The sequence below is a fragment of the Pelophylax lessonae genome, assembly GCF_965119305.1.
Source record: "Pelophylax lessonae genome assembly, chromosome: 12".
Lineage (NCBI taxonomy): Eukaryota > Metazoa > Chordata > Amphibia > Anura > Ranidae > Pelophylax > Pelophylax lessonae.
The window spans coordinates 180959831-180976218 of record NC_138779.1 but is presented as its reverse complement, the minus strand read 5'-3'; the positions used below and the strand labels follow the sequence as shown (position 1 = coordinate 180976218).

At 45.3% G+C, this 16388-nt stretch overlaps 1 protein-coding gene across 2 annotated transcripts in view; it reads left to right on the top strand.

The window, feature by feature from the left end:
* RCN3 (reticulocalbin 3) overlaps positions 1-16388 on the top strand; it is a 33809-nt gene that overhangs the window by 8526 nt on the left and 8895 nt on the right. Inside the window, exon 3 of one of the 2 annotated variants that reach the window (XM_082274436.1) lies at positions 6553-6746. In XM_082274436.1, the coding sequence (XP_082130562.1) occupies positions 6553-6746 (194 nt within the window). Of the gene's footprint in view, positions 1-6307; positions 6502-6552; positions 6747-16388 lie in introns of both variants that reach the window. The other variant, XM_082274437.1, reaches the window with a different exon arrangement.

Here is a 16388-nt window from a genome sequence, read left to right as displayed (position 1 = left end):
TTTGACCGAAGTCGATCAGATGATCAACTTCTGTCAAGTAGGGATGGCCACACACTGATTGTAATGCATCCGGTTTTTGCTAAACCGGACAAGGTTCCTGGTGAACCGGCTAAATTTTGATCAGTATATTCCCAGCTTTTACATTTGCATCTGCCTTCTTTTATGGTAGAATCTAATGCCCCTGCCTCTAGCATACAGCGATCCACTAAGGCCAATTTGTTTGGAATGTGTCACCTTTTTTTATTTTAAATTCATACTTCTACAAGTTATCATTGTGTATAAGATGATGGAATAGGCAAAAGCAGTTAGGTTTTATTTTAAGCAAAGCTGATTTCCTAAATTAATGAAGTTAAATTCATAATAATCTGGGTTTAGCTGCTGGATGGTTAAAGCCATGTGTGTGAGGGAAATACAAAAATAAATGTATCTATTATTTATAATAAAATTATGAAGTAGTTGCTAACAGATGCAGAACGTCTACTGGGTGAAGCGAGGTTTCATACTAGTGTAAGACGTTTGGCGTTGTCTCTGGAAGCTTGGAGAAATTCAGTGATTGATGTCTGCACAGAAGTGTAAGACTGCCTTTAGAGGAGGTACAGCCTGGACTTCCCACCCTATACAAAGCCTGGGGGGAGTCGGGAACATTCCAGACTGTTAACGTGGCACTCTCCGCATTTTTTTTTTTTTTTTTTTTGTCCTTTAAGGGAAGGAGGGGGGTGAAAAGGAAGTGCTTTAATAGGAAAGATCCCAACCCCGCTTTGGAAAAAGTGCTTTTATTTTTCTGCATATGCCATGTGATTTAAGATTCCCGGTGATCACAATGGTTTGCATATATTAAATAATTTGCTTTCTAATCTCTTCTATTTGATGGTGGCTGAGTTGACCATAATGACTACATTGATATGGATCAGTATATCTAAAGGCTTAAAAGGTCAATCCACCCACAAGTGATTTTCTGTATGGGTGAAGCCTTATGAACTGGTCATTCCATGACTTCTTGAATACTCAAGTAGCAAGATCGTTCTTGTCCACTTCCCAGCTACCTTTGCATGAGTGGAGCAATTTCTCATCCTTTCATTGTCCATAATAAATGCAAATTTAAAAAATCCAATAGGTAGAGTGATGTGAACAGCCAGGAACTCCTGTGTTGAGATCATATTCAACCCCTCTGAGATATATAAGAAACAGTCACATGTTTAAAGCCCCCGTACACACGCGTCAAATTAGCAGGGAATTTTTTGGCCCGACGACCGATCTGCCGATTTTCGGCTTGTTAGTATGATGCTTCCGACAACCGACTCCGACTTTTCGGCCGAAAAAAATCTGGTGTGCAGGCTATAAAATTTTTGTTGGCTGTCAACACAACGGCCGATTTTCGTGCAGTCAGTACAGATTTCGACAGGGAAAAATCTAATGAGCAAGTCTGGGCATGCTCAGAGAAGAAACAACACAAAGAAAGCAAACCAGCACATGACATCACTTCTGAAGTAGAATTTTGTTGGGCGAGAATTTGTGTGCAGTCTAGGCACATTCCAACCAACAAAAGACGGGCGATCAGTCGGCCGATTATCGTTGCGTGTGTACGGGGCTTTAATGTTGCAAGGACTAAAATCTTACACTTGCGTTGTGTGACCTATTAAGTTTACAGTAATTAGACCTAAAATGCGGTTTACATGAAATATAAAAATAGCACCCCACAAAACTGACAACTCCGCTATGGATGGAGCTTGATAATCTTAATTAGTTGATTTCTCATATAAGGTGAGCACTCCATGGGGAAAGACCTTCCTACCAGAGTTCTACTCCTTGCCTCTGCAGCTACCAAGAGTTATAAGTAGATGACAGTAGTAGATGACTCTGACATACTGTATGTTTAACATGAGCTTGCCCTTTAAGTCTGAGAACAATGAGACAAGTTTGGACAACTCATGGCTTCTCAGCTGCAGGACTGTCATACTGTCAGGTCCCAGCATGTACTGTTAGCTTTTTTGGGAATGTTTAATGGGCCATTTACACCAGGTGCTGTGGGACTGCGTTGGGCAGCTATTTAGTGCGGTTCCACTGCATCCCCACGGCAAGAGAAGGCAAAATGCCTCGTCTCTGGTATGGCCAGTTCACACCACTGCATTGGGGTGGTGTGCACTGATCATACAATTAGTACTTTGTCACAGCATGCCAGCCAATACAATTTTATGATCAAAGAAAACTTTCAATAAAGCTCAGTTAACAAAAAAAAGTGAGCAGTGCAATCCACCAGAAACACTGCACCACAAACCAGCCGCTGCATTGAAATTTATATTGGTGTGGATAGACTTTTTTTTTTTTTTTCTTTTGAACAGTGTAGTTTGTGAGTATTTTCAAGTATAACAATACAAACCATAATAATACATTAACCTTACTGGCGCAAGAGGGAAGAACCAAGCGGACAAGAAGTCCAGACTACAATGCACACAGGTGAACAGTAGCATCACCGTTGAGCTCTAATACAAGTCGGGGGAGCCAACAGGTGATACAGCAGAGATTATCCCATTATTCTACACCAGGAATCATCAAAATCAGTGTTCCTTAATACCATAAACGGGAGGAGAGCATCCTAATAATAATGGGGACGTAAGGCAAAGTGGGAGGTAGAAAAATTAAAAAAACCGTGCAGAGCAATAAATGTGTCCATAACAGATCAAACGCACAACAGTGAGGCCCTAAAGTCCAATGATGGGTAAGAGAGAGGGTGCCAGAAAACCGAATCCACTTCAGGTGACCATCCCTTCACCAATATGCAATTGAATGCTCTGCCCTCACTGTAAGACCCCTGTATTACCAGCTGGTCAAACGCACTTTAATCCACCAAAAAGGTCGAAGGGAAGAGTAGATAATGATCCTCAGCATTCCACCTGCTCACAGCTTTGTGATCGGCAAATCCCTGTATGTAAGGACCAGTCGTGCCTCCTGTTTAACCAGAGGAATATCGTATCAACCAGCCAGCACATGTAAGTATAGGGGAATAAAAAGCATTGACGTGCGTACTGTATATAAACTGAAAATGTAATAAATAAAATCGCACTTACAGGAAAACTCCTAAAATAAGCAGTGTGTCCAAAGTCGCAAGACAAGTCGCACTAGTGGAAACTGAGCCTAAAACTCATTACTCACATGTAATGAGCAATAGAAATCGATCTGTATCCTTCCAAAGTTTCAAAAATGTTCCTTTGTACCTTATTTCCTTCATATATTCTCCCTCACTTCCCTGGGAAGGTCTAGGCATGTCTAAGAAAGACCGACAACCTTTTCAGGAAGTAAAAGACCACTTGACAAATTCAGATAAAGGGAGATAGAGTTGTCGGTGAAGAACAGGAAGAAGCGGTTTGTCCAGCTTAGCTAAGACTTTCTAAGGTACACAAGCAGCTAGCCAGAAAATGAATAATATCAAATATAAAGATATTTAACATACTATTAATAGGAAAAATGTAATTTGTGGATGGAGTTTCCCTTTTAAAAGGAACAGTATCATTTACTGTATGCAAGAATCTGATATTTGCTGTGCAGTGTCCAATTAAGACTTTTTTGTTGGAGGCAGAGATGTGGACACAGAAGACTGCTCAGCCGCAAGGAGCTATCCAGGCTGCAGAGCTGTCAGCAATTCCTCCTTGGCACAAGCGTACGAAGGGAGCTCCTGTCCTTGTAAGGATATAAGCAGAGAGAGAAAAGGGACAGCCAGACCCATAAGGATTATTAATTCATATTAAGTGCTCCCTCTGTTCAATTGTAAGGTTAATGTTTGTCAAGCAGAGAATAAAGTATTTAAAAAAAAAAAAAAAAAAGAGAGAAAAAACATTATCTAACAGCAGCCAGAGAGATTCTCTTTGTAACGAGGGTATAATAATCGTGATCTCTAGCAGTCTCCAGTCTATCTCCTGTAGGCTTCAGGCTCCAACCAGCCATGTTGAATGCCTGCAGTCTCTGATCATCTCCTCTATGTATGAAGGCTCGAATAGTCTTCTGTCATATACTGAATGTCGTATGCCCATTTGGAGTTGTCAGGAGTCAGTTGAGGCCTCCTACTTATAAGTTGACAACCTCCAAGTACAGTATCTCACAGAAGTGAGTACACCCCTCACATTTTTGTAAATATTTTATATCTTTTTATGTGACAACACTGAAGAAATTACACTTTGCTACAACGTAAAGTAGTGAGTGTACAGCTTGTATAACAGTGTAAATTTGCTGTCCACTCAAAATACCTCAACACAAGGCCATTAATTTCTAAACTGCTGGAAACAAAAGTAAATACACCCCTAAGATAAAATGTCCAAATTGGGCCCAATTAGCAATTTTCCCTCCCCGGTGTGATGTGACTCGTTAGTGTTACAAGATCTCAGGTGTAAATGGGGAGCAGGTGTGTTGAATTTGGGGTTATCGCTCTCACTCTCTCATACTGGTCACTGGAAGTTCAACATGACACCTCCATGCCAAAGAACTCTGAGGATCTGAAAAAAAGAATTGTTGCTCTACATAAAGATGGCCTAGGTGAGAAACTATTTCTAAAGTCAAGATTTACTTTCACATCCTGTCCTGTAGGCTCTTCAGGAAGAGAAGAAAGTCCTGTCGTAAAGTTTCACAATAGCCATTGTCCCAGTTTTGATTACGGCAAATCAAAATTTTGGATTTACCCTCCCTTTTATTTCAAGGTCACATTGATATTAAGGACAGTTAAACAGGCCACAGAGGAGTCAGTTCTTCTCGTTCAACCAGCGGGATGAATTGCGGAATCCTTCCTATTGTGTCTTTGGATTCTAACAGCAGGGAGACTTTCTTGCCATCAGAATACACTGATCCGCACTGGAATCTATAACCTGCAGTGCTGATTGAGTGGAAACTTTCCAAAAGTGGTTGAACAGGAGTCTATTAGTGGCCCATGCTGAACCAGACAAATTTTTAATCCATGTATGGCTGGCTTTTAGAGATTGAATCTCCTAGTGTGGACACAGACACAGGGGCATATCTACCACGAGGCAAACCAGGTGTTCGCTTTGGGCAGCATTTTTCAGGGGGGTGGCTACCAACCAGGCTGAAGGGACACTATGAGAACTGCAGAGAAAAGCAGTAGCATCACTACGGGGGTGCTAACAGCACCCGGATGACACCAGGGGCGGCCATGGCCTAAACGTTTGATTACAGGGGAGCCAAGCAGAAGCAGGAGGCGGTGGTGGCTGCAGCCTCTGATCCCGGGAGTAGCTCAATTGGCAGAGCAGGTCAGAGTGTCCCAGATCGTGATCGTGCCTCAGCAGGCTTGCTGCACGCAGCTGATAAAAAGGAGTCGGCTGGCTGCGGGAAGGTGGAAGTCATATATATATATATATATATATATATATATATATATATATATATATATATATATATATATATATATATATATATATATATAATAATTATTTTTTGAGGGGGGGTGTGGGATGGGAGAGTTTCCCATTCCACACCCCCCTCTTCCTTTTCCATCTCTCTCTCCTTCCTATCTCTTCTCCTTGGTAGGGAGGGGGGACTGTGGCAGGCTAGTTGGGGGAGAGCCGCCTGACTGGCGCACACCAATATTACAGGAGACTGCATGTTAGTAACCCACATAGCCACCCGAAACCTTGAATAGCCACCTGTGAAGGAAGGGGTGGGACACATTTTAGATGGGGGGGCACCAGATTTTAGTCTTGCCTAGGGCAGCACAAAACCAAAATACACCAATAATAACCTGACCATTGTACTAACGCCGCACCAGCCTATCTAGATCTAAGGGTCTGTTCACACATCTGCATCAGGAAGTGCTGTGCACCTTGCCCAGCACCGCCCCAAAGCAAAGACCTGGTAATTGCCTTGTTATGAAGCCAATTCACACCACTGCAAAGGTCTAAGAACAAAAAGTACTGCAAAAGTACTACAGCCTGGAAGCAAGTACCCACATGCCCCTGTCCTGCACCTGCAAAAAAAAAAAGCCAGTATTTGCATTATATTTCTAGACCTGACCCCAAGGTGACAGTTCTGGAGCTTTGCAGGTGGTTCCTCAGGCACCAAGCACTACATTGTCAGAGGCGAAGAGTAGTTTTACCTATGCCCCATACCCATAAACACAGCCTTTTTTTTTTCTCCAGGTTAAAGTGGCAGACCATGGTGTCTTGAGAGTGTTGACAGTGTGAATGTTGACCACCTTCTAGTAGTTTCTGGGAAATTGTGCCTTTTTTGCAGACGCATAACTTTTATTATTTTAAAAGTACCTTTTGAGATCCCATTTGACTTTATTCAATGCAGTGTTGGTCCTTTGCAGGAAAATGTTTGATAAGATTGACAGCAATAATGATACCTATGTCACGGCGACTGAACTCCTGGCGTGGATTAAGTTTGTACACAGACGCTTTGTCTCTGAAGACGTAGATAAACAAATGGCAATGGTTGATAAGAACCGCGACAAGTCTGTGTCCTGGGAGGAGTACTACAATCACACATATTCCCATCTGATAGGTGAGACTTCTTTCCTATTTCTTCTAATGTGCCCCTTCTTTTCTTCGCCAGGAAGATAGTCGATAAAATTGACAGAGACAAGGATGGTTTTATTACCAACCAGGAGCTAAAGGATTGGATCACGCACACCCAGAACCGTTATATCTATGAGAACGTTAACAAGCACTGGAGGGATTATGACAAAAACAAAGACGATAAAATCAGTTGGGAAGAATACAAGAATACCACTTATGGGTATGCCGCAGGTAAGGGAATGATAGCAATGCCTGTGCCATCCTCTCGCCTTTAAAACTGCCCTTGCTTATTGATGGTTGTAGAAAGTAGCCATGATTGGGAAGACTGATTTTGCATGACTTCTGCTCCTCTATTGAATGGACTGTCACTCAAGCTAGTGCTGTTACAACCTGCTTGGCTGTTCCACTTGGACTTGAAAGCTGCTTGCACGATTTAAAATGATGCTCATAATTCTTCTGCTCTTCAAAACTATTTTCTATCATATTCCCGAACTTTTCTCAGACATGCTGTTTAGTGTGACTATGATCAAGATTTAAAATGTGCCATTAGTTATTGCACTAAATACATATGTATATTGTTCTAATATCTTAGATAATTAAGAGCTTTTTAGTCCAATATCTGGCAGAATTATTAATATAGGCAAAGAACTAGCTGATATGGCTGTTCTTTGTACAATATAACACTCATATTTTCTCCAGCAGCTATACCTATTGACCCAGTTGGGTTTTCCAAGGGAACCTGTCCTAATCCTGTACCAAGTTTGTACATATAAGTTCATCCATGATGTCTGCACATTGGCTTCCTTGGCTCTTTTGGGTGCAGTTGGTGAAAGGTCTTCCAGGCTTTTGCTTTCATTCCCTAATTGGGCTACTGTAAGGTGGAGAGGAAGTTTGTTAGTACAGATATATCGGAGCTGAAACGTTGCCTGTAATTTTAATCTTGTATAAAGAGCAGCAAAGGGAAAATAAGCATGGCACTGGGTATTTGGCACCTTAAAGTGTGCTTTGCTCATATAGAAAAGAGAAACTTGTTTGCTTTAATCTGATCTCCACAAATGTCCCTTTTTTTTTTGGTTCATTTGGGCCAATTTTTTTTCTGCACGAACAGGCGAGCTTAACCGGATAAACTGTAGCAACTGTATGCAGTCTCGGCTATCTACAGCATACAGCAGTGGGATGAGGACTTACCATCTCAGTCCTGAAACAAAATAGTTGGGCTGAGCACCGCTCAGCCATAAGGGGAAGCTTTGTAATCTATGAATAAATACAAGGCTTCCACTGATTTGATGTGGGCAGATGGCGTCACAATCTTCATTTCTTTTCATCAATGGTTGAGTGGTGCTTTGGTCTGGGTGTGAGATGGGAAGTTCTTGTCTAACTGCCAAAACACCGCCCTATATAATGTATGTAGTTGATGCTATATACATATTGAACCAAGAAGGAGATTCCCCTAGGGGTGGGACTTTTTAGGCACAATTCAAAATTATATAAAAAACCAATTTGTATAAAAGTAAGTTCTTTATTAATGGTACAAAGAAGATAAAAACAAGAAGGCAAGCTAGAGCATATTGCACATAAAAAGACAGTTGAACTCAAAACCACAAAAAACTCCGGGCTGTAACCCGACGCGTTTCGGAGTCACTTGGGCTCCTTCCTCAGGGGTGCCCTTGGAGGGTGGTCTGTGGACAATTAGCACATATATATTAATTCCAACATCATATATATATATATATATAGTTGCAATACATTGAACGAAAAGTTTGAATAGTAACTTACATAGTTCACTGTGATAATGAGCATAGGTAGCCTGCCTGAAGATTAAAAACAAATGGGCAGCATGTCACTGTTATCCATCCGGAGTGCCGTATTCACAATGTTCTGGATCTAAGCCAAGAGTCTAAGATTTTGAGGTGTTCAGGATTTTTTGTGCAGACCAGTCTTGGTACCAGACTGGGTAGGGGCAGCTGGAACCTCAAAAGACAGCAAATCTGCTGGGCAAGAATCGCATAATTATTGCAGGGTCCAAATAAAAAGGACCGAGCATGTGCAGGGTCTCAAAAAAAGAGATAATCTTCAGCCCCTCATGTCTTTTATATAAGGTCAAAAGATGCTATATACAGGTAACCCATCCACACCTGTTCTTGAACGAAAGAGAAATTAACTATTTTCTGCATTGACGGACACGGCTCCTGATCTTCTTAACCTTTGGGATTTACTGCCCTCTACAGGAGTAGGAAACTAGGCAGAAAAAGAATCTGGCTATGCCTATGGGCAGTCCCAGGGGGTATACTCCCTCTCCCTGCTATAGGAACTCCCGTGTTTTTTTTTTTTTTTTGCCTAGTCAGGACTAAGGACCTAGTCTCTTGCTGGAATCTCTGCTCCTGGCAAATATTTCTTTAGATAGAAATGTTTTTTCCTGTGAGATCTACAATCAGCTGCCGGAATGGGTGATGGGCTGGATAATCTAGATCCAGCAATCCCCCATCTGGCAAGCGAGCGCGTGCAGATCTCAGCTCCGTGCTAGGTCGGCTGCGACATAGCCCCACTGGATGGGGGCTGACCTACGAGTTAAACACCTCGCAAGGTCGCATACGACCGGGTCTCTGCCGTCGCAGCATTCCTCCTGGCAGACAGCCCCCCCATTTAGATGGCAAAGGGTTCTGTCTGGAGCGGTTCCCGCCTGGTTCCTAGTATGGTGAGTAGCTGTCCCCCACCCTCTCCCCCTGGAGGGTTTTAGGGTGAACGCTGGCCCCTCCTTGAAGGAGGGGAACCCGGGGGTCCCATCAGGCACCCCTCCTTTAATTTGTCCCCCATCCTACCCCCCCCCCTCCACTTATGCTGGGGCTATGTGGCTGGTCTGGTCCACCTGGGGTGAGGGCAGGGCGCTGTGCTGGTGATGGGGGGCCAGGGGGGGGGGGGGTGCGCCCCTGGCAACCAGATAATTGGCTGTGCAGGGGTGGGGTTGTACCTGGTGGGGGGCTCCTGACAGGGTCCCTATCCAGCCTGGGCCTGTCCTTGAGGCCTAGGGATCCCTCCTGGGTCCCTGGAAGCCTCGTGGTGCCACCATTTTGCTGTAGTCTGTGTTTCTATGCACGGCGGCCATGTTTGTATAGTCCGGCAGCTATTTTGCGCTGGTTTGCAATTGAAAATGGCGGCGGCCATGACAGTGGAACCCTGTGGATGGTGGTAGCCCCTCCTCATCCCTTGGTGCTGACTCCTGGATCTTTTCACTTCCTGATTTCTGCACATGGAGTGCAGATTATCCTGCTGGCTGCAGGTGACTGTTTCTGCTGGGGAGTGAGTCTGGTAGGGTTCTCTCCCTCTAAGGATCGCTTAGTGCTTGTGCCTGGTGACCGGGGGGTGCTGCCAGCGCGGTGGGGGTTGTCCCTTTGCCATGTTTTATTACACTTTTTGTGGGGTCCCCCTGGTGACTCATGGAGGCTCTGGAGCACATCTCCCCACCTGACCTCCTCTCTGAGGCTGCCGGGCCCTCCAGGTCCCAACCATCCATCTATGCACTGACTGTGGTCCTGGAGTCCTTTGTGTCCCCGGTGGAGGTGGTTCTTGGGTGACTGGCTAGCAAAAAGCGCCCCCTGCCTCATCGGGCTCCTCAGATCCTGAATCTGATTCGGCCGCCATGGACGTGGGTCATCCTGCTGGGTCTACGACCATGCACCCGGAATACTCCAGATAGTGAGGATGTTTCCTCCATCTGCAACCGTGCAGGCGCTGGTGGATGCACTGATTGTATCTGTGCGTGAGACCTTGAAGATGGAGGACGCAACTGCGACAGAGGCAAAGGTTCCCTTTGGCACTCACAAGCCATTCAGAGCAGCGAAGGTGTTTCCTTTCCCTGCCTATTCTGACAGAATTGTTGCTAAAGAGTGGGGATGACCAAAGCGTCCCATTGGGGTCCTTAAGCAATTTACTAGGAGTTACCTCTACTGGTGGTGGACCCTCCGGTTTCCAGGTTGAACAAGGCAACCATGATTCCGGTTGAAGAGTCCCCCGGCCTTTAAGGACAAAGTGAAAGTAAAGACTGTGGCCCGCAATATGTACACTCTGGCTGGTTCGGCACTGAGGCCAGTATTCACCAGTATTGTACAGCTCCCACCCCCCTGCCTTTGCTGAGCTGGCAGACCAGCTGGTCTAGGGGCTGCAGTTTCTGTGATGTCTCTTCGGATGCAGCTCCCCCAGTGGCTTGGCTCTTTCTGCAGTGGTTCTTTCGGTGCGTCTTTTGTCGTAAATGCTGGTCTGCGGATCAGACTTCCAAAGGTCTTGGCTGATCTCCCCTTTTAAGGGGATCACCTGTTTGGGGCTACCCTGGATTAACTCATTAAACGTTTCACAGAGGAAAGTACTTTACTTTTCTTCTGCAGACTACTAAGGACAAGGAACCTCATCATAGACGTGGGCCCTCCTTCTCGGCTCATAAGGTGTTATTTTTTTATTTATTTATTTTTTTGGCCCTTAGGGTCGACTGACAAGGGCTCAAAGCCTTTTGGGGCCTCTTCTGGAGGATCCAAACAAACCTGGTCTGTCAAGCTGAGAGCTGACTTCTTCAGACCCTTGGACAAGGCTCCTTCAGCATGAAGGTGCGACACCCCCACCCGTATCTGGGGTGGGGGGATGTCTTCGTTGGTTTCCAGACCCGTGGACTTTCCTCGTACAAGACAAGTGGGTCCACAAAGTCGTTCGGTCTGGCTACAAGATCAAGTTATGTTCTTGTCCCCCTGGCAAGGTTCTTTGCTTCCAACTTGCGCCTGTCCCAGGACCATTTACTGGGTCTGTTTGGGGCTGCACGAGACCGGTTGCTTCAAGGGGTGATTGTATCAGTTCCAACCTCGGAAAGTTTAGGGTTTTTACTCAAACCTGTTTACAGTTCCCAGGAAGGAAGCCAAGGTGTGTCCAATCCTGGACCTCAAGGTGCTGAATTGCTTTGTGTGGGTGCAGAAGTTCAGGCTGGAGTCCATTCGCACAGTGGTGGCATCCCTGCATCAGGGGAATTTTCTTGCCTCTATTGACATCAAGGATGCTTACCTTCGCATTCCATTATGTGCCAGTCACCAGCGATTCCTCCACTTTGCCATGGGAGAGGAGCATTATCAGTTTGTGGCGTTAGACTTTGGTCTTGCCTATGCTCCTGGGGTCTTCACAAGTGTTAGCTCTGGTACTAGCGTTGTTACGCCAATGGGATTGCGGTACTGGGCTACTTGGGTGAACTCCTTCTGCTAGCAGAGTCCCCTACTGCTCAGGTGGGAAACCTGGAAATCACCATAAGAACTCTGAGGGAGTTTGGCAGGATTCAGAATTTTCAGAAGTCTGCTCTGGTTCCCTCCACAAAGCTGGCCTATCTGCGTCTGACTCTGGACTCGGCCTTAGCCAAAGAGCATTTTCCTCTGGACAAACTACAGAAATTGCAGGCTGAAATTCATCTCGTGCTGTCCAGCAGATGGTCATCCCTCTGGAATTACATGAGTGCTGGGCCTGATGGTGTCTACCTTCAAGGCGGTTCCGTTTGCACAGTTCCATACAAGGTCCCTGCAAAGAGATTCTGGCCAAATGGGACAAGACTCTACAGTCTCTGGACAATCGGATCCAGCTAAGCCGGGGAATGAATGAGTCCCTGATATGGTGGTTTCGCTCTCTGGCGCTTCGGCTGGGCAAATCCTTCCTCCCCTTGTATTGGACAGTGGTCACCACGGATGCCAGCCTGTCAAAATTCTGCTCAGGGGAGGTGGACACTGGAAGGGTCCAGACTACTGATCAACGTCTTGAACTCTGAGCGATCAGATTGTGCCTGGACCATTTGACAGATAGTCTTCAGGGATGTCCAGTGCGCATCCAATCGGACAATGACACAGCCATTGCTTATGTCAATCACCAAGGGAAAAAAAGTGTCCCGGCGGCTCAGGAGGTAGCTGGCATTCTAAGGTGGGCAGAACTGTTCGTTCCAGCCCTCTCCGCCGTATACATTCCCGGGGTGGAAAACTGGCAGGTGGATTGCCTCAGTCGGCAGGCGTTAGACCAAGGGGAGTGGTCTCCTTTATCCGGAGGTGTTTCATCAGTTGTCTCCAGTGGGGCATTCCCAAGGTGGATCTGTTGGCATCTTGGCTCAACAGAAAGGTGCAGAGGTTTGCGGGATCCTCTGGCAGACGCCACAGACACGCTGGTGGCCCCATGAAATCAGTATCGTCTGATTTACGCCTTCCCTCCTCTCAAGCTTCTGCCAAGACTTCTACACAGGATCGAGGCAGAAGGGATTTGGTCATCTTAGTGGCTCTGAACTGGCCTTGCTGGGCTTGGTACGCCGATCCTGTGCAGCTGGTCGCTGATGTATCTTGGAAGCTTCCGCTCAGGGAGGATCTGCGTCCCACGAACCAATCTTTCTTACTGCTTTGGTCACTAGCTTTGCTGGCTTGGCTGTTGAACTCCAGGTGCTGATGGCTAGAGGTTTATCGGAGTCGGTGATTCCAACCTTGTTAAAAGCTACACCTTCTAGGAAGATCCATCATCGTACGTGGAAGACATACATTGGGTGGTGTGAGTCTCTTGGGGTTCATCCTTGCTCCTCGGTGGCCTTGGATTTTGACCTTTTTTCTTCAACGGGGGTTGAGCAGAAATTGGCTTTGAGTACCATTTAAGGGCCAGGTGTGGCTTTGGCGGTCTTCTTCCAACGACCTTTGGCCACACACTCCCTGGTGCTTACCTTTCTTCAGGGTGTCAACATTTGGTTCTTCAGTGCAGTCCCTGTTGCTGCCTTGGGACCTCAATTTGGTGCTTTCGGTCCTCCAGAAGCCTCCTTTTGAGAATCTTCGGGAGATCCCTTTTGCTTACGCTGTCTCAAAAGGTGGACCCCCCCCCCTTTTTTTTTTTTTCTTTTTGTGGCGATCACCTCTATGCGCAGGGTGTCGGAATTGCCGGCGTTATATTGTCGTTCGCTTTACTTGGTGCTTCACCGAGATAAGGTGGTTCTTCTCTTCACCCCTGCCCATTGTTCCTTCCAAAGGTTGTCTCTGATTTTCATTTGAATGAAGACCTTGTGTTACCTTCCCTGTGTCCCAGGCTATAACATCCGAAGGAAATGGCCTTGGATGTGGTCCGGCAATTAGGGTGTACCTGGCAGCTACAGAGTCCTTTAGGAAGTCAGACTCGTTACTTGTTCTGACGGATGGGCCTCGGAAAGGGTTGTCCGCTTCCTCTGCGTCCATTTCCAGGTGACTCAGACAGACAGTGATTCAGGCCTATTCCATCAAGGGTCACATTCCTCCTTTCCCTGCCAAGGCGCACTCTACTCGGGCGCTTAGTGTCTCCTGAGCCTTCTGTCATTAGGCATCGGTGACGCAGGTCTGCAAGGTGGCCATCTGTTCGTCGCTGCACACTTTCACACAAAGTTCTGTAAAGTGAATGTTTTGGCAGCAAGGTTTTGCAGGTGGCTGTTTAGAGAACTTGATCCTCTGAGAGTGAAAAAAGCACCCACCCCTCTGTAGATTGTAATTCTTCTGACACTGCTTGTAACAAAACGGAGTACCTATATCAGAGAGAGGGAGTATACCCTCCTTGGACTGCCCATAGGCATAGCCAGATTATTTTTCTGCCTAGTGTCCTACTCCTGTAGGGGGCAGTATAACACAATGGTTATGAAGATCAGGAGCTGTGTCTGTCAATGAACATCCGAGAAATAGATTTTACGGTAGTCAAAAATCCCATTTTTGGGCCATCTTGCCCCAGGTCTTCTTGCCCCAAACCAAGTATTTAAAGGAACATTAAACATGGTGATCAGATTTAAAGCCAAACTGAGCTTTCACTTTATTCAGATGAACACATTTTTGTCTTAATGCACCACAAATGTATTTGAAGTATTACTAAACCCAGAACACTGCATTCATTATATCTGGTCCCCCACACTACACAGAACATGGAAATCCAATTATTTTAGGTAATATAAACTGCTAAATAACTTTTCTCATCAGCAGTATACAGTAGTCTTATGACTATCCGAGTCTGGTGAAAGCTTGTAGGAGTTTTCATTCTCCTCTGACTGTCCTATGAGGCTGCACGACCCCTGACCCTCTGTCTGAACAGTGCTGATTGGCCCTATGCCAAACACCAAACTGAGCATGTGCATAGTGCCCCCCCAAGGCTCTTTGCTTTTAGGAGATGGATTGGGGACTGTAAAAGAAAAGGAGGATCAGAAGCCTTTTTACACAAATGTGCAGGAATAACCCCTTAGGTTCCACAGTGGGTAGAACAAGCATGCTTTACTGCAGATGCAGACTGATTTTACTGGTGTGGGTTTAGTACCACTTTACGTCTTTAGTCTGAAAAGAGGTCTGTCCCTTGCCAGCATGCGATTTTAAAAAAGGACCCTTTCTGGCTGGAACCAGTGGTCTCTCTGCAGCTGTCAAATGCTCCCTGCACTGCATGCTGGCAGAAGATGGGCTTTTCTACTTGACCTGTGGCTGCTTTTTAAAGTAAAATCTGTAAGACTTTGCACACTGTTTGATTCTGAAATGTATTTGGCAGATTTAATCTGAAGTTGGGCTTCAAAACCTCTGGGATGCTGCACACAGAAGGCTTTTTATCTTAATGCATAGGATGCATAAAGCTAAAAAAAAAAAAACCTTCTGCCCTTACAATGACTGGTACACACTATGGGGTTGATCTACAAAAGGCAAATAGACTGTGCAGTTGCTCCAGAGCTTAGTAAATGAAGGGGAACAATGATGAATCCTATCATCCAGTCATGTGCAAGCCAAAATGCGGTTTTATTTTTCTTGCATGTGATTGGGTATTCTTTGTAAAGTGAAACATGACCTCATTTACGAAGCTCTGGAGCAACTGCACTTTGCAAACTGCACAGTCTATTTTCGTTTAGTAAATCAAATCCGTATAGTCCACAGTATTAGACTGTTCTCATAGTCCTTCTAATTCTGAAAAAACCTGATGGATAGAAGATAATCATTCAGACTAGGTTTCATCCATGTTAGTATGGTAACACCCATGCAGTCTGTTGTAACAAAAAAATTAATTATGTGCTGTGCAGATACAGATCCATGCTCCCCTCTTGTGCCCACACTCACCAGAAGGTGTGGACCCCATGCACAAGCATTTGAGTCTGATACGCCTTATATGCTGATATATCCAGATGTTTGCTCTTCAGTGTACTTTCTTCTCCTCCCAGTCGCCTTCCTTTGTTGGTTCAGGTTGTGGCGAAGCTCCTGCGTCTCTTGTATATAGAAGGACAAAAAGAGAAGGCTCCCATAGTAGAAATCCACTTTATTTAAAACAATTTGTAAAAACAAATTGCACTCACTTGTAAAAGGTCTTTTTAACACACAAAGCATAAAAAAAACAGAGATGCTGTGAACCATGTGTGTTGTATGGTAATGGAAGGAGTGGTAGCATACATAAGAGACCCTATCACCAGCAGCTCCAGCTTTTAATGTCGCCCTTTGGGAGGGCGAAATGCTTAAGGCAGGGTCTATACCGGTGACAACATACCACACACGTGAAGCGCACAGCACTTCTGAGTTGTTTTGTGTTCAAGACCTTTTACAAGTGAGTGCAATTTGTTTTTTAAGAATTGTTTTAAAAAGTGGATTTCCACTATGGGAGCATTTCCTTGTTTGCCCTTCTGCATCGGGGAGACACAGGGGCTTCCCCACAACCTGAACTAACAAAGGAAGGATACTGGGAGGACACTGAAGGAGAGCATACATCTGGATAAATCAGCATAGAAGACGCATCTGACAAGAATGGAGGCCATACTAGTGATCGACCTATATCGGTTTTTCGTTGCCGATACAGATATATTAGCCAATGCATATCGGTATCGGCCAATATATTTGTACAGTCGTGGAGGGATCTGGG